This window comes from Periophthalmus magnuspinnatus, chromosome 17 (genome assembly GCF_009829125.3).
Source record: "Periophthalmus magnuspinnatus isolate fPerMag1 chromosome 17, fPerMag1.2.pri, whole genome shotgun sequence".
NCBI lineage: Eukaryota > Metazoa > Chordata > Actinopteri > Gobiiformes > Gobiidae > Periophthalmus > Periophthalmus magnuspinnatus.
In genome coordinates, this window is record NC_047142.1 from 12,269,559 (window position 1) to 12,293,198 (window position 23,640).

Below are 23,640 nucleotides of genomic sequence, written 5' to 3' on the forward strand. Positions count from 1 at the left end.
CCCTCTCACGGCTTATTGATACTTTGCAGCTGATGTAATCAACATTACCTGGGGATGTGAAGCTAACTGTAAGCACTGCACTGTCTGAAGTTAGGCTTTACATTTAAACACTGTCTGACCATAAAGAATTGATTTAGTTGGAACTACAACACTGTGAGCTGATTTGTGTTGTTAAACAAGTCTTTCACACATAAAATTACAGTCACGAGCTAGCTAGCATTAGCCAACTCTTTTTCAGTTAGTCACTGTCACCTTTTGTTGAAAATCACTTAAACCAGGGGTGTTCATTACGTCGATCGCGATCTACCAGTCGATCGCGATCTACCAGTCGATCGCGATCTACCAGTCGATCGCGATCTACCAGTCGATCGCGATCTACCAGTCGATCGCGATCTACCAGTCGATCGCGAAGGCATTTTGGGTAGATCACGTCCCGTCATCCATCCAGTCACATGACTAATATACAGGACAACCAGTCAGATTACACCTGACCCGAGGTCACATCATGGACGCTGCACACGCATAAACAAGCGCAAGTTAGTTTAACCCTATAGCGTCGGATCCTGTCGTCGCCGATAGTGTGCGGTTGTGGACTTTCCAGCAGCGTAACTCCGCAACCAGTCGTGCTCTCATGTAAATTCAAAAGGCGTCTCAAAGCGGAGACATGGGGCTATCTAAATATTTTACCGTCATTACGGTAATCTGCCTCTGTTGTTCCTCGAAGGTGACGAATGAGAGCGCGGGGCTGCGGGGATTTTCCCAGTCATTTATTTGATGCGTAAAAGAAAAAATATGGATGGATGTGTAAAATAGAAGTAGTTGTGTGAAAAAATGCAGTAAATTCTGATACTTCGTTTAACATGATTTTTATGGCTATAAAAAAAGACAAAACCGTAATCAACATGATTAGCTCTGTTATCGCTTTCAAATGAAAAATGCAATTTTCCTCCTGGCTGGCTGTCAGAAGCTTCTGCCCGAACTATGCATCCCTCACTGATTCCATTCAGTGCAAGTCAGAGCAGTAATCATAATTCAAGTTATTATGAACATGTAGGAAGTTCAATTGTGTTGTACAGTGCATTTTCATGTACCTTGTACAACGTCATGAGATAATACTGTACATGTAAGAATTCATAATACATTTACAAATAAATATATGTTTAACATTTTGTATTAGGTGGTAGATCTTTCAGACACGATCATTTTAAAAGTAGCTCACATACTGAAAAAGTCTGAGCACCTCTGGCTTAAACAAACCATGAAGGCTAGTATTGATCACAAGCTCCTGAAAATGTGCTTTTTAAATCCATTTTGTATTTTTCTTGAGTTTTTACACTATCTTCCAACTTTTTTGACAGTGTTTGTTAATGTATGTAATGTGTCACCATAGGAACAGCTGAACATTCCACCATAGAAATACATATACAACACCTCAGTGTGATGTTACTGCAAAATATCAATAGACATCATCCAGGGCAAATACACAAAGTAGACATGAAATCCTACAACCCGGATAACCAGAGGAGCCAGCACAACCTTTAAACAGGAAATGTTTGACAAGAGGGCAGTGAAGTGAACCAGGAGGCTGGAGATTATCACACGAGAATCAAACAAAGCCATGTGTTTTTGTGAGAGGTAAGGCTCACACAACTTAAGAGTATTTTGTATGAGAAATAGAGTTTATGCAGATGACATCACAGCCGTTGAAAATTTTTTAGTGAGTGGCAAAGCTGTATGAGGATCAATGATGAGTAATGACAGCTCAAAACACATCTATAAAACAACTGTAAAAGAAAATCAAGTTGAAAATCTTTGCAGAAAAAAAAGCAAAGAAACATTGTCTGTTGCTTTGTTCATATTTCTGCCTCAGTGCCACTCAATCGCAATGTTGAGGAGCATTTTTCAAATAAAATGATGTCAGTTCATAACCTCTATAGCTCATGCAACTTACAGTAGTTAAGTGCTTTGAGATGGAGACAGACAAATAACATGTGTGAAGGAAGCAAAACACAACTCCAAGTATGTTTTTGAGGAAGTAACAACATTCTAAGATGGCTTAAAGCTCACAAGACTCACTTTTTAATGCTGCAGTGCATCATACAGAGACTCTTCATTTGAGCTCGATCTATAGTCTTGGTAATGACTCCCTATAGTGCATATTTGGGGATGGGTGTAGTGTTGTGATACATAAATTTCAAACTCAATTCCGATACTATTATTATTATTATTATTATCATTATTATTATCATTATACTACTCTATATTATACCTGTTCTCATGCAGGTCAAAATTATTCTAAAGCTATTCAGGAAAGGTTCATTTCTATGCTGTGAATGTGACTTTTTTGTATTGCTACCTGCTTAAATGAGTATCTAGTTGCGATCCTCCTTTTTTGAAATGGATTAGTATCTGATTTTCAATACTTTTGACAAACCTAGATGGGAGAAATCCAAAAACCCAAAAGAAACTCTTTGGAACAGTTTCATGTTGATACAATTATCTATAGTTCTGAGATGAACCACAATACAGTCGATCAGGGCTGTTGACTGATAAGCAGGACACGTCTTTAATTGATGAAGATTTTTTTGTTTTTGTTGACTAAAGCTCTACAGTAGCTGACTGTTTGAGGAAACAGACATTTTGATAGGTATAAGGAACAAAGAAACAACATTTTACAACTTTAATGTTGAAAACCATTAGACACCTCTGCAGCCCTGAAGGGGTTAAAGCAACTAGCACATTTGTGAATCTCCAATATCCCGCCTCCTTTTCTCAGCTCTGAGCTCACTCCCAAACTTCTTGCTCCTCGTGTAAAATAGGCCCCCCACCCTCCACCACCCCACCCCTCCCTCGCACACTCCCCCTCCTCCTCTCTTTCTCTCTCTTTCTCTCTCTCCCTCACACCAACACAAGCAGAGGGACAGACACTTGCCGGATCACATGCCTATAGTGACGCACTTGCTTCTCTTCACACACAAAACCGCTCTGGCCACTGCAAGTTTGTCACAAGCAGCTACAGCATGTTATATTTACCCTGTGAGGAGGAGGGCTGAAGAGCGTGTGCGCTGGCAGCCTACCGGACACACCAGCTAAAGGACAGCGCTATTTATAAGATTACACACCGTGCCGTCTAGGAACTCAGATGCAATAAGAGAGAGCACATTATTCGCTGCCGCCGCAATGGGAGCTTGGGTCTTTGGAAGCGTCTAACCCGCAGCTGTCCCAGGGGAAGGAATGAGCTCTCCTGACCCGGCGAGAACACAGAGGAAGCGGGCTGGTGCTGGGGACGCACTGGCCGGAGATGGTCCAGAGCTGAGGAGGAAGCGCAGGAGAGGAGGAGGGTGAGGAGGTAGAGTTTAGAAGAAAGAAAAACAAAGTAAAATTAATTGATACATTCGTGGGATAAGGATGAGCGTTCCCAACTGTATAGCCGGGATGGGACAGAGGAGCGGCAACAAGTGGGGGTCTCCATGTGCAGTCAACAGACCCATCGACATCGTACAGAAACGCCGGCGGTAACTAGAACGGCTCAAGTTTACTCTGTGTTGTCTGTTCTGTCCACTACTGCATGACAACTTTCACTTCTTCATGCATGGTCTAAATTGTCTTGATTACTGTGGTGGTAAGACTGCTGTAAGACTGATCAGTTTAATTGTTTTGGTATTTTGGTCATTGTCACGATATTAAAATTTAAAACTCCATTTCGATACTAAAGAATAAACTTAAAATAGACAATAGATTGTGATTTTCAGTATTAAATCGTACATTCTTTTATATTACCATGCCGCCATTTCTATGTAATCCCTTAGTCGTCCAAGTATGTTCTAAAGTGGTCCATGTGGTGTGTGTAGTGTATTTTTACGCAATCTGTGTATTTGTAATGCTGCATCTGGATTATTGTAATTCTTTGTATGTGGCGCTGGACCAGGGCTCCCTGCAGCACTTACAGAATGTCCAGAATGCTGCAGCTCGTCTGCTTACAAAAACTAAGAGATGAGAGCACATCATGCCTGTGCTGTGCAACCTGCACTGGCTCCTATTTCTTATCAGGTGCAATTCAAAATGTTATTGAGTGTGTTTAAATGTCTGCACTTTATGGGTCCTCTTTATTTGACAGAGCTACTGGACCCTATACTCCCCTCAGAGCCCTGAGGTGAGCTGACCAGCTCCTGATGGCTGTGCTCAGGGCCAGGCTCACAACCAGAGAAGACAGAGCCTTTTCTGTGGCTGTGCCCAGACGATGGAACAGTCTCCCTCTGCCTGTCAGATCCTCTCAGCCTTTAACACAGTTTAAGAGTAGCCTGAAAGCCTTCTCCCTGGCATTTAATACTAGCTAAACAGGATATGTTGGTGTTTTATTGTTCTTTTCCTATGAACCGTGTTATTTGTATATTTGTTTTTTGTTGACTTTTATGTGAAGCACTTTGGACAGCTGAAATTGTGCTGCAAGAATAAACTTGAACTGAATTTCGTTTTGATACTAGTTTTAGTATCGATTAGTATCTGATTTTCAATGCTTTTTACAGCCCTAGTGAAGTGTGAAGAATAGTGTATTGACTGGATAACCTTTGGTGCATAGGTCCCAGTATGTAGAGATGTAAGCTGATGTGATGAAGTAGAGCGATATAACAACATAGACTGTTTTCCCCCCTCATATTGACCTCAATTTTCGGTTAAAGTATTAACTGAAAATTAACCTATTAACGGACGTAATCCCTATCTCAGTAATTATGTAATTTCACACCATCATTACATTGGTTTTAACTAACTAAGCCACTGTTTTTTCTAGCTCACAGTTTTGAAATGAAAAGTGGCTTTGTTAATTCTATTTGAAGAGGCCATGTTGTTTGTCATAGTAAATTGACACTGAATTATAAAAAAAAAACCTCTGTCCTGGTTTCACTGTTGTTTAGTAAGATGCAGATTTGGTTTGGTCCTGGTTTAGTCAAGGTCTAGTTCAGGTTTAGTTCCGGGTTTAGTCACACTTCTGTCCCATTTTGAGTGTGATATGTGTGCAAGTGTGAACAGAGTCACTGTTTAGTACACTACAGAACAAATGCAACATGTACTCTATGTGCACTGTGTAGGCTATTGTCAAAAAGAGGCCAGTCATTTGAATATGGATGGATTATTGATGAACATGATAAAGTTCATGTCTTTTCTAACTTTGGGCTCACCTATGTATAGTTTTCTGGAGTTTTCTGGATCGACTTGTACGGCTGTAGTCATTTCGTCAACTGAATGGTTGATGGTGTCTTAGTCGACCAAAATATTTGTAAAGACCAGTAGTGGATGAAGATACAGAGGTAAAAGTTACTCAAATAAAAGTAAAAGTATCACAAGAAAAAATCAACTTCAGTAAAAGTATTTAAGTACCTGTTTAAAAATGTACTTTAAGAGTAAAAAGTAAACATATTTCACATAAGTGTTGTTAATGTGTGAATGTGTTAACTGTAGTGATATTGATCAAAAATGAAACAGATTTTGGTCAACAATTATAATACAAATCAATCTCTTAAGTTTTCTTCTGAATTTTGTGTATTTATTTATGTTTGCACAAAGCCAAACTTGGACTCGAAAACTTTAGACAGGATGTTACCACGAACATGGTAAAAATAACTCCTCAAATTATGTGAAAAGTAGTTTTACTTTTCAGTCCAGTTAAACAGTGTAGTGGAGTAGAAAGTACAGATACCTGCTCTTAAATGTAATAAAGTAAAAGTAAAAAGTATTCACTGTAAAATGTACTTAAGTACAGATACCTAAAAATTCTACTTAATTACAGTACTTTTACTTTGTTACCTTCCACCACTGGTAAAGACCGCCACACAGTACAGGATTATTTGCCTGAGTACAGCTCTGTTGACTTGATACCATACATCTTCTTATCCTGCTGACTGGATGTACTGACATTTTTGGTTGTGTTTTAGTATAATCACAGTTATAAGATTTAAACAGTCCAATTATTTTCAAATTTGTCATAGTTAGCTGAAACAATAATATTACTCAATTATAAGTAGAAAGTAGTGGTCCAAGAACTACAAATATATGTAAAAACTACTACTCAAGTAAGAGTTAAGTGTAAGAGTAACTGTAACATCTGATTTAAAATTTGAAGTGAATGTAATCTGAAGTACAAAACAGTAAATAATGAACAAAATCTGGTGTTTTCAAAAGACAGACACAAAAATGAAACAAACTAAGAAACACAAATCATTTCATATTGTCAACAAAAAGCTTTTGTCACCTGTAGATTTACTCACAGTGGGGAGATTAACCAAGTAAAAGTACTGTTATTTTATTAAAAAAAATGTAACTTAGTAAAAGTAGCTGAGTACTACCAGTGGCTGCATCCAACAATGCCAGTTGCCTGCTGTAAGCATCCGTCACTGGAGAATAACCACATGTATCTCCCCTGCCTTCTTTTATAACACACATTTCCAAACTCATTTTTATTAGCTGTAATATTTACACAAACATTCTTCCGTCCTTATCAGATGTTTTGATTTCATGTCTGCATGGACTGAAAAATGGTTTATCGCATTTCCTTTTGTTGCATCGGGCCTTGGTCCAGTCAACACGCCAAGTTCCATGGAAGCTATAGACTTTCAGTGTGTTTTCGGTGGAATGATGAGGCATTTTAGTCGGCTTGATTATGATTGAAGATTTTATTGTCATTATCACAGAAGACAACGGAATTGTGTTTAGAGCATCAAACACTGCAGATTTTTGATGTAAAGTGCAATACAAAAGGTACAAGAGCTCATCCATTAACTATTATTGGTGAATGCTGACAATTTAAAGGGCTTGTGTTTTTTTGTTTTTGTTTTTTTAGCTTTTTACTATGTTTTTAAATTGGCTCTTCATCAAAAACAATTGTGTTTCATTCTTGTATGTTCGAGTTATCCAAATACTGATGTCATGAGGTGGTCTTCTGCACTTTTAAAGCCTCATTTAAACTGCTTCTTCCACCCTTCACTGGCAGTACTGGTGTTATATGAGCACAGAAATTACAGATGTTCTTACTTTTCAGTTCAATTTGATTTATATAACACATTTAAAAACTTCAGCTGACCAAAGTACTTAACATAAAAATCAACAAAAAACAAATATACAGATAATACGATACATAGGAAAAGAACCATAAAACACCAAGAAATCCTGTCTAGCTAGTATTAAATGCCAGGGAGAAGAGGTAGGTTTTCAGACTTTTGAAATATACGTCAGATTCTCATGTACAGACATCTGTTTATTTCATACCTTGACAGTTTTGGCTGGACTCTACCACCATCTTCAGAAATGTCATGTGATATTGCTTTGATGTGTCTTTGTACTTGGTGTAGTGGGACAACAGCGCCATCTGCAGTCCGACTTCTTCAGAACTGTATCCCAGGTGTGAGAGAATAGGCACGCCCCCTCATTCACAGTCTGGAGGGCGAGTTTCCACATCTCAATAGCCTCCCTGATACAATGATGGCACTTGTTACTCTCTGTGCCTAAGACCTTAGCGTTGTCCCAGTCCGTCAGATGGTTTTCCCTCTTGCAGTGGTCTGATATTATGGGCATTAGCTGTTCTGGGTGGGCTTGTCACTTAATAGCTCAGGTGCATTTTTTCATTGTTTTGATGTCGTTGGCTTACCTGACACTTCTGAGAAAGGAGCAGTGTGCAGCCAACACTGTCCAAGTATGAAACAAATAGAGGTCTCTGCATAAGAATCTCAAAACAGACCTAATGAACTTAATCAAAAAAACATGAAATACAAGGTGTCAGTACATATTTAAAGCCACTGTGTAACTTTTCTGGTGGAGAGTCCCGCACCTGCTTGTCCTCAGGAGATGTTATTGCTTTACTTACATTGCTCCACAGTATGGAACTGCACATGATGCCACCAGGCCAAGTTACAGGTCAAATCTGTGGAGAGGTGAGCCCACAAACAGTAATATTCGGTAATTGGTAAGTTTAATGCCATAGTGTGGAACATTACAGGCAAAGCAATAACATCATCCCACAGTTAAGTTATGTGCACCTTTAAACACAGCCTGAGTAATGTATAATATATGGTCTTTAGTTATAACTTGCAGCACAACTGATTAACATCTTTATTATTTCATCTGGTCCATGTGTTTGGAGTGATTCAGATGAGGGGCGGATGTTGAAATCCCATGTTCTGTCTGACGGTCACATGATGATTCCCGGCATATTAGCGATGGATGAATGGACTGTGCTCTGATAATAACTTTAGGGGCTATGGTTCAGTTGGGGTCTGGTTTCCTCTTGTCCTCTGTATATCTTGTGTTACACATTATTTGTTAGCAGGTCATCAAAATGAATTGCTTATGCACAAATTGAGCTTGTATCATTGGATGTAAGAGTTTTCTAGTTGTTTGTATGTTACAGGTTCACTAGATTTTTTTCTATTAAAGGGGGTATTGTGCAAATCGACATTTTGGAGCTTTTTTTCCCATGTTATAACATTTTTCACTCAACAAAAACATTCCTGAAGGTCATCCATGCATGTTTGAGTAATCTAGTGATCTCTCCGAGGCCCTATTCGAATCTTCTTTATGGTTAGCAGTACCATCCTATCCAACGCTCAGCCCACAAGCCTACGTCACCCATGCTCCCACATGACAATTCTCCATAAATATACAAAAGCATGAGACAAAACAATACACTACAGCTTTACAAACCTGATACGATGTACAGTAGTTTTATTAGTGAAGTGCACGCTGTGAAGGGGGAATGACTTAGAGAGCGTAGAGAGCAACATATACAGCGAATATACCATTTTCAAAACAATAGAAGGTAACATGGTGATGTAAATATGTTTCGTGTTAGCAATTAATACCCCACAGAAGTGTAATACCCCCTAAATACATATCCTGTGCATTGATTATTTGACCAAAAGAGGGCGTGGCATGGCGCTTAGCAAAAACTCTCCATCAAAAAAACAAGTACAAGTAAATAACATACATTTTCATAGGTGAGAAGGCAGCCTAAACTGTCCATCTACTCCCAAATCCCCTGCTAACTTCCTCTATGTGTTCTACTTTCTGCTGGTGTCCATAAAAATCCTTTTAATTTGAATAAAAAACTGCAATATTTGGAGTAAGGATGGATGATATATAGGTATCTGTTGATATTAATCTACTGGTATCGGTTGGTATTGATACTAATATATTGGTATCAGCAGATATTGACTCTTGAGGCCAATATTTTTTTACCCTGCCCCATTCACTGTCCCTTTTTGAACAGACTTTACATACATTTTGTTATAATTTTTTTACGAAAATGAAAAATGTGATTGTTACTTTAACTTAGGATACATTTATGGACCTTGCTAAGGGTTTTAAAAGCAAAATATTGGTATTGATAAATTTCAGTTATTGGCCATAGCAGCAGGCCAAATTTTGAATAATGGTATCGGCTCAATCCCTAACTAATCCCTAATCTGAAGTTCTGACTTTGCACTTTCATAACTACAGAGGGGACGAAAATGGCCGGATGGATAAATGTGTGGTGACCTTTGCCAGGAGGATGTTGCCAGAGGCAGAAAGAGCAAGAGTAGGAACAATGGAGAAAGAAAAACAAGTGGCATCCAAGTCCAAAAGAGTGTGGCATTTTGAAATCATACCTTTTTATTGAAGCAAAATTATATAATGCTGTTTGTGCTCAGCACAGCTCCCAGACTGGAAAAAGATGTTTTTTCAAAATACAATAGACTATAATGTTTCAAGGCTTGTATGACCTCATGTTAGTATTACTAGAACTACGTAGAAAGATGGTTCCTTGTAAGAAAACAGCAGATTATGCTGTACCTAATGGTTTTACATTTCAAGATGCCAAACATCTACACAGAAATGTTATGAAATATGTATGTGTAAAAACTCAAGATTCATGCCTAATTCTTCAGCTAACTCACACCATCTATATACATTTGTATAATCTGAATAAAATAATCAATCGACAAGTACAAGTTTTGGTTGACTAACTCAGAACTGACTCAGAACTGGTTCTAACTCGGCACCAGTTAAGAGCTGGACTGGAGGCGAGAGTCAGTTCTGGTGAAGTAGTAAACATAAAGTTTACCTATTATAGGATCCACTTAAGAAAAGTAAATAATGGAGAAGGAAAAACAGTCACTCTTGGCTGAAATATCACAAAAACTAGCAGTTAGGAGAAAAAAAACAACAAAAGAAATGCTAACTGCTAGCTGGTAAACAATGTGCTGCTATGGCAACAAACACTCGCTCTTATTTGGGGGAAAACCGAGCTGACACAGCTCAGAACCAGCACCTGCACTGGTCCAGAACCAGCACCTTGGTAGAAAAGGGTTATAAGACACCATCTACCAAATGACTAAAAGCTTACAGCTTTACTCAACTGGGCTCAAACGAGGAGGGAAATATTTTAGAAATATCTGCCCTCATTCTGGGATCTGAGGTATAATCCATCTGTTTCAAAAAGTGCAGGCAGTAGTTCTATTCTTATCCCAAGTGTAATGTGCAAATTGAGCACACCTGCAAGAAATTGTGCCTCATAAAATACTGCCTCCAGGTTGTTACCCTGCTTTGGCTCCTTAACACGCACGAGGCCCACTGCAATGACCTTTCACCACTCAGCCGTGAAGGCTCCAACGACTCCCTTTGTGCATATAACACAGCACCATCAGGCTGGGAGCATTTAGCTGTTTAGTCCATTAATAAGTTTATGGAGTCTTAGTCAACTGAAATTTGCATTAGTCAGCTCATTTTCTGTAGAAGTGAGTCAGTGAGTTAGCTGAAGGTTTGGTGTTTCTTGGTATTTATGTGTAGAAATGCAGATTAAACTCATGTGTTTATATACATAAATTGTTTCTTAGTACTTGTTATTTCTGTAGTCTTGTGAGTGTAGTTTGGGTCAGATGCAGAGATTTATAATAGTTTTGAGAGCTTTTACTACGCTCCCTTTTTAATTGACTAAACGATTGGCAGCACATGTATTAAGTCAACTACAGCTGTACAGTGCGGAGGAGTTTAAACAGGAATCTGTTGTAAATCCTGAAACTGGACACAATGAAATTTAGGAGACAATTATTCCAAGTGAAGACAACGCCGAGAACACAGGCCCTTTCCTTAGATGGATGTAAAGCTTTAAACAGTCAGTACTTTTTAATGATTGTGAAACATCTGCTCCTCATAGAAAGTGGTTTAAAGGCCACTGGAGAAGATAAGTTTAGAGTATTTACGTGTTATTGTGGCTTTGGAATACTTCTAGATGGCTTCCCATTGTTATTCCATGAAAATGACATGTCTTCTGTTTCAGCCTTTCAGCTTTTACTTTCACAGAGAACACTTGGATTTAGTATAGAGTAGGTGATATATATGTGTTCATATGTATTTGGGTATACTGTATGTGTATTTCTTAGCTGATGTCATCAACATTTCCTGGGGAGAGAAGCTGCCTGTAGGCACTACTCTGTCTGAAGCTCTGTTAGACTTTAATCTGAGTTTTATTTTAACACAATCTGACCAGAAAGAGCTGATTTTCAACATGTGAGCTAATTTTGTGCAGTTAAACAAGTTCCTCTCATATAACATTACTTGCTAGCATTAGCCAACATTTTTTTTTTTCAGTTAGTCACTCTCACCTTTTTATGGATAAGAAATGTACTTATAAAAGCATTTTATTGTTCGATAATCAGGAAGTGCACATTAGCATGCTAGTTGTTGTTGGCTTACCGTCACGGCAAAATTTCGCTGTTGTCTCTGAAAGTTGTGAATACTGATTTTAAATGAATCATTTGGGTGCTTGGAATGCATAAGGTCAGTGAGAAATATGTTTGGACCGTTTAAAATGAACTAGTTCTGCTTTTCATGTTTTAAGATGGTAAAAATCTGGTACAGCAACTTTAAAGAATAGTTGAGTCCCCATGCATTCCATAGAGCTTTGTGGTGGATTTGATTACACTTTAATGGCAGCAAATCCACAGAGTTGTCTAGATTAAAATGAAATTCTATAGCCTCACTCAAATGTATTAGTTTATTAGCATCATCCTCGTCATTACAAAAGAGTGTTGTGTCTTTTATGGCACACAGTCTGTCATCTGTTCTGAACACATCTGTCCTGAGGGGGCTATAAAAATGATAACAGTTTATATACACTACCAGTCAAAATTCAGACAGGTCTTCTCATTCAATGTATTTCTATCTCTGTTTACTACTATATGCACTTTAGATACACACAGATGACATCAAATATATGGTGCAAGTTCTATGAAATTATGTAGCAAAGAGCAAAAAAAAGTTAAAGATAACTCAACTAAATATTTTTTCACCTTGGTGAATTTATAAGTGCTTTTCATGGGGCCTTTAAATTAAAAAATTATATATATATATATATATATATATATATATATATATATATATATATATATATATATATATATATATATATATATATATATATATATATATATATATATATATATATATATATATAGAGCACCGTCTTCAATTGACTTAAAAAATGTAGCGGGGGAAACGGGGGTGATGCTAACTGGTGGCACTGCTGTGCCTGAGGCTCTGTTACTCAAGTTAGACTTTAATCCAAGCTTTGTTTTAACACAATCTGACCCTAAAGAGCTGACCCTAAAGTCTGACCCTAAAGAATTGACTACTACAACAGGTGAGCTGATTTGTACTGTTAAACAAGTCTCTCAAATAAAATGATAGTCACAAGCTAGCTAGCATTAGCCAACAGTTTTTTTCAGGTAGTCACTCTCACCTTTTGAAAATCAAACACCTAAACGGGACCAACATATTGATGACAAGCTTGTTTTTGATCCATTTTGTCCTTCTTTGTCTGTGTTTGCTAATGTGTGCATTGTGTCACCATGGCAACAGCTGAACAACCGCCATAGACATCCATGCAGAACCCCCTCAGCAGGATGTCACCACAAAGTATCAATCGTGATAGTCTGGAGAAGCCTAGCACACGCTTGGAGCCCGGAGATTAGCCCTAAAGTCCACACTGACAGCTATTAAGAGTCTGCTTGGCTGTTTGGACTGCAGGTTTATTCGCAGGGTAATGTAATATGAATTAAGGCTCTTAGACAGACGACAGATTTGGCCTGTGCTCCGCTGTGAGGTAACGCGCTGGGAGATTTCGAAGGTGCAATTCCAGGAAACTTGAGTCTGTCTGCTGAGTCTGAGGACCTGAAAAACTGAAGAGGTGACTACTTCCAATCTATCCCTGCCTACAGCCCGTCACACAGGCTTAGGAGCCCATATGCTTTCTTAGAGCGACTAACTTTCAAAAACTGCAATGGAATAAGAGAATTCCTTGCGAAGAGTATACAGGCAAATATGGCTGTAGCCGACGTCTTTGTCCACTAAAGACATCTGCTGCCAATAGATTAGTCGACTGAAAAGGGGGCATGGCAAAAGCTCTCAAAACTATTACGCACCTCTGTGTACCTGACCCAAACTGCACTCACAAGGCTACACCTGCAGAGGAGTTCATGCAAAAACAACTATTTATGCAGAAATAAGTAACAGGAAACAAGTATTTCTATACAGACAGATTAAACTTTTAAATCATGAGTTTAATCTGCACTTTTACTTATAAATATCCAAATATTCAAAATCTTCAGCTATCCCACTGTTGTCCCATATAAATCCTCATAATCTAAATAAAACGAATACACATTTTGACTAAGACAACACCGACCATTTAATCGACTAAACAACTGAACACCTACAACCTGCCTTTCTTCTATTAATTTGTATCCTTCAATCCTCCCCGTATGTCATATTGTCTGTGTCTTTGTGGATTCCCAAGTTGCTTTTGCTCCTCACATTACAGCAGTGTGGAATCTGGACATGTCTTCATTTCCTGTCTTCATTTCTTCTCACCTCCAGACCGTTGCTCATATCCTGTTCTCCCTATCCGTCCCTCCTTCCCTCCCTCCTTCTCTCTCTATCTCTCCATCTCTCCATACAATCCTTCTCAAAAACAGCCATGATGCAAATGATGAAACTGATGCTAACTGTAACAAACCGAAGAGGAGGAACAGCGGTGATGATAACAGGGCTGTACTCCTTTAGTTGTTTAAGCTTATCACATACTACAGGATAATCTGCCCGATTTAGGACCCAATTAGCATCTCCATGACTTTTGGGAGGTGTGACCCAACTTTGGATCCTCGTATGCGATTTTTAAACCACAGCGCTCCTCATGTGTGGTGTCAGTGCGACTCTAAGGTGCTCTGTCATAGAGTAACCACAAAACATCACCGCGGCAACAGTACAACAATAAAACAGAGTGTCAGGGGCAGATGGGGTGACGGGCACAAAGAGGCTCAAGATACAAACTCAAGAAATGGTGGAAATAATTAGGCGACTTTATTACTCACCTTACGTAAAGTTGTGATGTTAAACTGCATCATCTTCATCCATATTGTCCATTAGAATGTGTCCTCTGCAAGTAATGATGCCCAGTCCACAAAACAGCGCTGCTAATCCAGTAGAAAATGTTCTTTAAAAGTAAAAAGAGGGGAGTAGTTCCTCACGTGTGTCTATTTACATCCACACAGTGGGGATCAGGCTGAAGCTGCTGTAGATTAGCGATAGTCACTCCACTTCCTGTGTCATTTATCGTCAGCCTTCTGTGCATTAAAAGTATTTATCTGAACTACTGCACCACGTTTCACAAACAATAATAACGCAGTTTTGACTTGCATCTAAACTAGAAGTGCAATGCTCTGATCTTTTGAACAGATGAGTCTCAAATCATATCATTTTGCTCTAGACAGGAAACAGCTGACACGAGTGTGCTAGCTTTGTTAACTTGTTTTTTCAGCCTGTAGTGCGTGGTGTCTCTGCTGCAGTCTTTGCACTTGGAGATTCTCTTCATGTCTGTGGTGTGCGCTTTTTGTCGCACATTTAAAAATGGTTTAAGACTGAAAAACCCTGTAGTGTGTGTGGCAGGGTTTAGTCAATTAATCTGTAGATGTTGTATTAGTTGACTAATAGTTTATTTAGAACATAAGGACTTCTGTCTTCAAACTTTGTATAAATACACTGTTTTCTGGTACTTTTTTCTGCTTCCGTAATAGTTTTGAAAGCTTTTGCCACACCCCCTTTTTAGTCGTCTAATTGATTGGCAGCAGATATCTTTAGATGACCCAGAATTTCTTTAGCTGACTACAGCCCTAGGTGGTAATAATAACCAAACCCTCACTTTAAACCATGCACTCGCCCCTATTACTTCATAACATTATTCATTCATTCATCTATTTAAATGTAAAACATGCTTAAATAGCTCATTGTGTCCGCCACCCAGCCCACCCAAACTGAGCTCCAATTATTTTTTTATTACCAATTTTTTGTTATCGGTTTGCCTTTTTATTATATATACTAGATTTCAATACAAAGGAATAACCTCGATGCTCAATACCATTTCCGATACCACAATTATAATAAAAAACACTCTTTAAACAATAAAATGTGAATAAAAACAGTACTTTCTTTTATATTACCAGGTGGCCTTACATCTGTGTAGTCCCTCAGTCGTCCAGGTAGGTTCCGTAATGGTCTTATACTTGTTCTGATACAGCTCAAGATCATTCAGGAAAGGTTAATTTCAATCCTGTGAATGTTACCTTTGTTAGTATCAATACCTTCTGAAATGAATATCTAGTTTCGATGCTTGTTTTAGTATCGAATAGTATGTGATTTTCTATACTTTTGACAATCCTACTCGCCATACAGTCGTTCTCAAAAACAGCCTCAAAACAGCCCGCATGTGTCCTGTAACAGTACGTGAGTTGTCAAATGTCTTTACCATTTGTCTCGCTGCAATGAGACAAGAGTTCAGTGCTCAGTTCAAGCAGAGGTTCGTTTTGAAGTTTTGTTATAGGGGCGGACTTCAATAGATCTATGTGTTTGTGGCTGCTATAGACGCCTCTATGTGGGCCTCGTGTTGGCCTAGTAACATTCTCAGCAGTGACAGTTGAATAGAGAAGGTGATATGGACTAAAATGTGTATTGATACTTTGCAGCTGCCTGAAGCTCTTTTACCCTTTATTTTACCACAACCTGACCAGAAAGAACTGACTTACAACAGGAGAGACTATTTTGTGCTGTTAAGCAAGTCCGTCTCAAATTACATTACAGTCACAAGCTTGGTAGCATTAGCCAAAAGTTTCAGTCACTCTCACCTTTTTTGCAGCAAATGTATTCTAATCTAGCTCTAAAAGTGTTTTATTGTCTGATAATCAGGAAGTACACATTAGCTTGCTAGTCATAGTTAGCTTTACCATCATGGCAAAACTCCACTCTTGTATCTAAAAGAGCTTAAGCTGTTTACGTCTTGCAGCTTTTTCTTTTTTTTTTTTACTTTCTTACATTTAGATTATTTTTTGAGATAATCCTGCTTTAGGGTTATTGTGTCAAGGGCATAAATTTGTTTCAATATTATCATGTATTGTCTATATTTTCTTCAAAAATATATCGCTCTTCAAAATTTGCTAGATCAGTTATCGTAACGTGCCTAAAATTGGCTAGATGTAGTAGCATTTCTTCAAATCTTTGTGTTGTTTTGACATTTTTTGACACTGTTCTGCTCTCTAGTGTTTTATTTTTGACTGAATCCAGCACTTAAAACCAAAAGAGCTCTCTACAATATGATCCCTCATAAATGTTTTGAGAGAATAGTGATAAATGTTAAATAGGGGTAAAGAGTGGAGACTCACATTCATGTTGTCAATGCCAGCATAGTCTTTTGCAACAGTGCTTACAGTACTTACCATAATTAAAATATCACATTTTATTTGATATTGATAACTGAACAGTTATCATTCATTAACAACATTTGAGTTAATTAGAGACACACCTGTGGGTGCATTTGACACACCTGTGGGTGATTTGAAACACACTGCTTCTTTGTGTAACTTCATGGGAAAGTCAAAAGAAATCAGCCAAGAAGAATCAGGAAGAGAATTGTGAATGTGCACACGTCTGGTTCATTCTTGGGTTCAATTTCCAGATGCCTGAAGGTGCCATGTTCATCTGTTCAAACAATTAAACACAAGTATAAACACCATGGGAATGTCCAGCCATCATACTGCTCAGGAAGGACACGGTTTTGTGTCCCAGAGATGAACGTGCTCTGGTCCAAAATGTGCATTAACCCAAGAACAAAAGCAAAGACCTTGTAAAGATGTTGGCTGAATCTAGTAAGTGTGTGTCATTATCCACAGTGAACTAAGTACTATACCAACGTGGGCTGAAAAGCCACTCTGTGACGAAGAAGCCATTACTTCAGAAGAAATATAAAAAAGACAGATTACACTTTGCAAATGCACACAGAAACAATTACCTTAATTTTTGGAGACATGCCCTGTGGTCTGATTGAACTAAAATTGAACTGTTCGGCCATAATGTGCATCATTACGTTTGGAGGAAAAAGGGGGACGCTTGCAAGTTTGAAAACGCTATCCCAACTGTGAAATACAGGGGTGGCAGCATCATATTGTGGGGTTGTTTTGCTGCAGGAGGGACTGGTGCACTTCACAAAATAGATAACATCATGAGAAAAGAACATTATGTGGAAATACTGAAGCAACATCTGAAGACATCTCAAGACTTTAAGTCAGTCTTTTGGAGTGGCCATCACAAAGCCCTGACCTCAGTCCTGTTGAAAATGTATGTCCAGACCTGAAAAGGCATGTGTGAGCAAGTTGGCCTACAAACTTGGCTCAGTTACACCAGATCTGTCTGAAGTATTGAAAAAATGTCTTTAAAATCCTTCTTATTATTCTGGCATTTAACAAATAAAAATAATTTAAAAAATAATCTTAACTGACCTAAAACAGGAAAAGTTTTAATGTCAAAAAAGTTTGTGTTTATATAATGTATGTAAAACCTGTGGTTTCAACTGTAGGTAATCCTTCTATGTAGATTCCATAGTGGTCCATGGGCATATACTATACATATTCAGTAAATCTTAATTTCTGTCATGTGAATGTGACTTTTTTTTAGTAATCTATACCTGCTCAAATCAGTATCTAGTATCAATACTGGTTTTAGTCCCGATTAGTATCTGATTTTTGACTTTTGACAGCCCTACTAGCAACAGGAGCCAAAGAGCTTCAAAGTCCATGTTAAGCTCTGGCAATGTTGTTCCTGCATAGTTGTTTATGGGAGAACATCCAAGCCTCTTCATTGGGGACTCCAAATGGTAAAGTGATCTGCTAGTGCTGTTGTCAGGAGCATTGTAGCAGTGCCTTGGCTCAGCTCCATTGTTTGTTTGGCTCTTGTTCTTCAGACTGAGCCCACGTCACTGCAGCTGTATTCTGAGGAACATTTGAGGAAAGACTACCCCGCTCCACCAGTGATTACAGGCATCAAAGAGGAGACACAAACAATTGATACTTTGCAGTGACATAACATTTACGGAGGGTTTTACTTGCATGTCTATGGAAGAATGTTTAGCAGTTACCATGTTGACACAATGCACATAGTAGCAAACACTGCTGATAAGTTTTTAGATTTTCTGGAAGCTCAAGAAAAAATACATAATGGATTCAGAGTTAAGAGTGACTAGCTGTTGGCTAATGCGTGTCACCGTTATTAATTTAATAGCACAAATCGGCTCACCTATTGCAGTTCCAACTAAGTCCGTTTTTATAGTCACATTGTTTTAAAACAAAGCTCAGATTAATGTGTAACTTGAGTAAGAGAGCTTCAAACAGAGTAGTGCCTCTAGCTTCACCACCCCAGGGAATGATGATAGCTGCAAACTATCAACACTCACGAACAATACCTTACACTTGGAGCTATTGGGCAGTCGAGGTGACTGAAGATCTGTGTGTGTTTGATTTGAGAGGGACAATTATAATAAACAAAGTCTATCTGTGGATGATTTCACATTAGCGTGCCGTATTGTTTAGCCTGGTCTTTCTCAAACTGTGTAGCATAAACCAGTGATGGTATGTGGGCAGCTCTTCAGTTTGTGGATTTACCTAATTTAGAGTTAATTTATCCACTGTTTTGCTCTCCTTTGGATCATTTCTTGTATAGAACTACAGTGGAACTAATGTAGTCCACTTTTAGACCTGGTTTAGCCTCAGATAACGCCTGGAATTGCCCTGTTACATACTTGATTAGATTTTGTGATTGTGGAAAGCAAAATGTTTTCTTTGGTGGTACTTGGTGTGAAAAGTTTGAGAGCCACTGATTTAGGGTATTGCCTCAGAGCAACTAGCATGCTAACATACACTTCCTGGTTTTCAGCCAATAAAACAACTCTTTATAATTAGATGCGGACACTATTTTGACCTCAAGAGCTGCTTATACAATATATCTGTACAAGGGCAAGATATATAAATTCATATTTCCACTCTTTAATCTGCTCAAAGAGACAAATCTGATGCACTGATGACAAACTGACAGTGACACATGGACACACAAAAAGACAAGGGCAGTGGAGAAAAAATATCCCTGCCAAATATCATTTACATTTTCAATATTGAACCAATACACCGATAATCAATATACCATCCGTAAAAGTGCATTTAATTCTTTATAATCTGAATAACATAATTAATCAACTAATCGACCGATTAATCGACTCAATGACTACAAGAACACCAGCCCTACTTTTCTGTTTAAATAGACAACTGCATCATTATTAAATCTCACCTTTTCTGCCAAATCAATATTTCAAAGCTTTTAATCGTGTTATAGTTGTTTCCTTTGTCATTTACATTCTCAGTTGTTTTTGGAGTGGTTTGTGCGTGTTTGAGCAATCTTTAATCACTTATTTTCAAGATGTCACCGGTACATGACTGCTGTGACGTACTTACTTCTTAATTGATGCTACGTGCAGTTATGCATAGGAGGTGCCGACAGCTACACGGCGCTTTGTTGTGATGACGTTTATGGTGACGGCAGCTCCCATTGGGCACCGCTGTTTTCTTTTATTAAGTATTTTTAGATGAATATTACTATTTATTGTGCAAATTATAACATAATGATCCACGGATGTCATAGATTATAACTATATAGCAGCACAATAGACATAAGCACAATAGGTCTTCTTTAAAGCAAAATCTTATCCCAAATCTCTCCTCTTTCTCGGTCCAGATGAAAGCGGCCGATAGTTTCCTGAGCCCAGAGGCACTTCCTGTCTGTAAACAATAGTGTGTGGGACCAGTGACTTTACCAGCGCTGCTTAAAGGTCCTGTATTTTGGGAGAAGTGAGCTATACCGTACCCCTTTAAACCCTCACGACAATGTGCATGCCTCCATCTGTATATTTAGACTGGGGCAATGTCTGACACAGGCTTAGCAGGGAACTTCTGATGCAAGTCCAAACAGGGAGGCTGTTGTAGGACTGGAGTATGGAGGCCTAAACACTAGGGATGCACTGATATGATACTGGTATTGGATATCAGGGCCAATATTGAACATTTTGATGGATCAGATATCGGTTGGAAGATGACGGTTTAGTTGATATCTCATTTTGGTCTGTAAACTGTTGTGATAAGATGATTTACTGGACAATGTTTGCCCAAAACACCTTGTAATACTTATCAAGGTTGCTCTGTATAGTTGCTTTAAATAGTAACAACAGTTACAAGACACACTGGATAATTTTTAACATATGCTGTTTGTTTTCAAAGGAAATAAATTATATTTCGGGTATCAGCTGTTACTTAAAGCCAAAGTATCGACATTGGTACTGGAACAGAAAAAGTTGGATCGGTGCATCCCTACTAAACAGAAATAATGTATGATTAATTGTTTGACATCTGAAAATGTGCTCCCACATACACACTCAAAAGACTCAGAGCAGATGGAAGGTTTAGTTTAGTTACAGAGGACATTTTATCCTTCAATTTTTTTATTTTTTTTTAGCAACAAATCAGAAAGATTTGAATTTGTGTTTATTGCTCTGAAAAACCTATGGAAACATGCGTCCTTACAGTGAGCAGGCTTGCATCTCCACAAACTTGACTCTTTATTTGACTTGCTGAAATGTATTTATAAAGCACATTTTAAATAACCACAGGTGACCTAAGTGCAGATAAGTGTATACAGAAGACAACACAATAATAGAAATACAGAAAAATAGATTTGAGTGCATTTGTTTTTGACAGATGTATTATCTTGCAGACAGATAATACGCGAAAGATCAGGTTGCGGTGTGGAAATGAAATGCCTCATCAAGATTGTTTACAGCTCAAACACATTCATCCAAGTGTAGTTTATTTAAGCCAAAGCTAAACGACCTGTATGCGTCCGAGCTCATGATAATAGTCTATTGTGTTTTAAACTGGTCTTACAGGCCTCAGACAGAGGAGTACTGGGAATGATGTGGTAGGTTCAGATGATACCTCCTTCCTCTTTTTCCCTCCTTCCCATTTTCCCTCTCTTTTCTCTCTCCGCTCCCTCTCTCCCTCTCTCCACTGTTCTCGCTCCCTCTTATCTCTCTTTCTCCCTCCCTTTCTCTTCTCTCTCTCCCTCTTTTCTCCCTCCCTCCGGCTCTTTTCTCTCACTTCCTCTCTTCTCCCTCTATCCCACTCTTTCTCCTCCCTTCTCACTCTCTCCCTCACTATCTTTTCCCTCCCCTCCCTCCCTCGCTCTCTCTCGCTCCCTTCCTCTCTCACTCCCCCTTCTCTGTCCCTCTGTCTCTCTCCCTCTTTTCTCCTTCCCTTCTTCTGTCCCACCCCCTCTTCTTCGCTTCTCTTCTCCCTCCCTCTCCTCCCTATCTTTTCCCTCCGCCTTTCCTCCTCCTTCCATCCCTCTATTTACCCTCCGTCCCGCTCCCCTCTCCTCAGTTGTAATGCAGTTCAGATGGATTGACGTCTCCCGAGCGAGCCCATGACGCAGGCTGGGTGTCGGGTGTCTCGTGCCCCCTGACACTTGCCCATCCATCATGCTCCGTTTGTGGGCACGCTCGCTGTACACCCCCCCCCCTCCGCTGTACAGTCAAATGAACATTGATCACACCGACCAAATGAAATGATGGCACGGCTGGTTATCCAAACTGTTACGCAGATTAGATTAACCTTCTCTGCAGTGTGACATAGTGATGGAAGTAGAGCAGCTCAATATGAGAAAACAATTAGGTAACCTGTGACCTATTGTGGCTGTGTCTGCTGTAGTTATAATCCGACACCCGTCGACAGGGTAAATGAAAGAGAAACAACTATAACGTGGTTAAAAGCTTTGAAAGGTCTGTTTTGCAAAATAAGTCTAAAATTGTTTGTCAAATTGGGACCAAAACCATCTTAAATTAGAACAGAATTAAGGTCATGGCTAAAATTTTGGATGGTATATCGGTTATCAGCGATATTTGACACTGATATTTTTCTGTGCTGCCCCTGTGTGCCCATGTGCCATTCCCAGTTTATTTACTCAGATAAATACATTTTGTTATTATTTTTCCAAAAGTGATACGTTAAGTTAAGTGAACTTCACTATAACTTAACATAAATTTGGTCTGTACTATACATTTTAAAAGCTTAATATCCTTATTAGCAAATATTGATTATCAGCCACAAAAGCAAGACATTCTTGATTAGAAGTCACAACTTTATTTATTTATTTATTTTTAAATAATTAGGCTAAGTAATTAATCAAATTTGAATCAAATATCAGATGCAGTATTTGTCTACTCTACGCCCCTCTGCATATGGCTTGTTCACTAAAGGTTTACTTATCACAGCAATGTTTTCCATTCATACAGGAAACTATGGTGGCCCCCTATAGTCTAAAAACAACCTGGACTATGTATTGGCATAACAAAATTTGACTGCTTATTGTATTATCATAACCTTACAAAGAGACTGCAGTGGTTAAAAATGATGCTTAAAGATTAAATATAGGCAGCAAGTGATATTTATACTGCATACATGATTTGTCCCACCATAGTCTTAACAAAAATCTATTGGAAACACTACACAGTTTATACCTCCAGTTGTCCAGCAGAGGCCCTCAGTGCTCCCATCTCTCACCAGTGTTGCTGTTTGTTTTTTGAATGAAGCTGTGATATGTTCCCACTCATCGGTCTTGTTCTGAGCACTCCTCTAACACATTGTGGCACGGGTGGGCTGCCATGGGAAAACAATGCTTTTGAAAATATAGTCCTCTGTGTGAGCTTCCTGTCTGGACATGATGAACTTTGACCTCTTAAGAACATAAAGGCTGGGTCCGAATGTCCACAGTATTCCCTACTAAGGGCATTATTTAGGGGTCATGCCATTTTTAGTATTGTCTGACTGACCGGTGAGTGAAAAAATTGTGCACTCAAATTTAGACCACACTACATCAAACCTGAAACTAAATCTAGACTAGACCAGGACTAAACTTGAAATGAAACCAGGACTAGACCAGACCAAACTTAGACTTTTTTCAACTTCTCTTCATAAACGGCTTCTTGCTTTTTGTAAACTATAATTTATATTTACAACAGGTTTTATCCCTCCAAATCAAGTCAAAATTAGAGAATCTCCAAAAGCTGTCATATGCTCTTTAAATTAACCGTTGTGGTGTAAAATTGTTAGCGTTAGCCACTTACCTTAGCTCGAGCTGTTAAAAGAGCGATAGTCTATGTGGTCAAGATCATTCTAAAGCTATTCAGGAAAGGTT

The 23,640-nt window shown here is 38.7% G+C and overlaps 1 protein-coding gene across 3 annotated transcripts in view; it reads left to right on the top strand.

The window, feature by feature from the left end:
- Positions 1–23,640, top strand: part of pde4ca (phosphodiesterase 4C, cAMP-specific a) — a 96,959-nt gene that overhangs the window by 48,077 nt on the left and 25,242 nt on the right. The window contains exon 1 of one of the 3 annotated variants that reach the window (XM_033981821.2): positions 3,018–3,515. The exons of the other annotated variants lie outside the window; for them this stretch is intronic. Coding sequence (XP_033837712.1) covers positions 3,409–3,515 — 107 coding nt within the window. The 5' untranslated portion in view covers positions 3,018–3,408. Of the gene's footprint in view, positions 1–3,017; positions 3,516–23,640 lie in introns of those variants that run through there. 3 annotated transcript variants of the gene reach the window in all.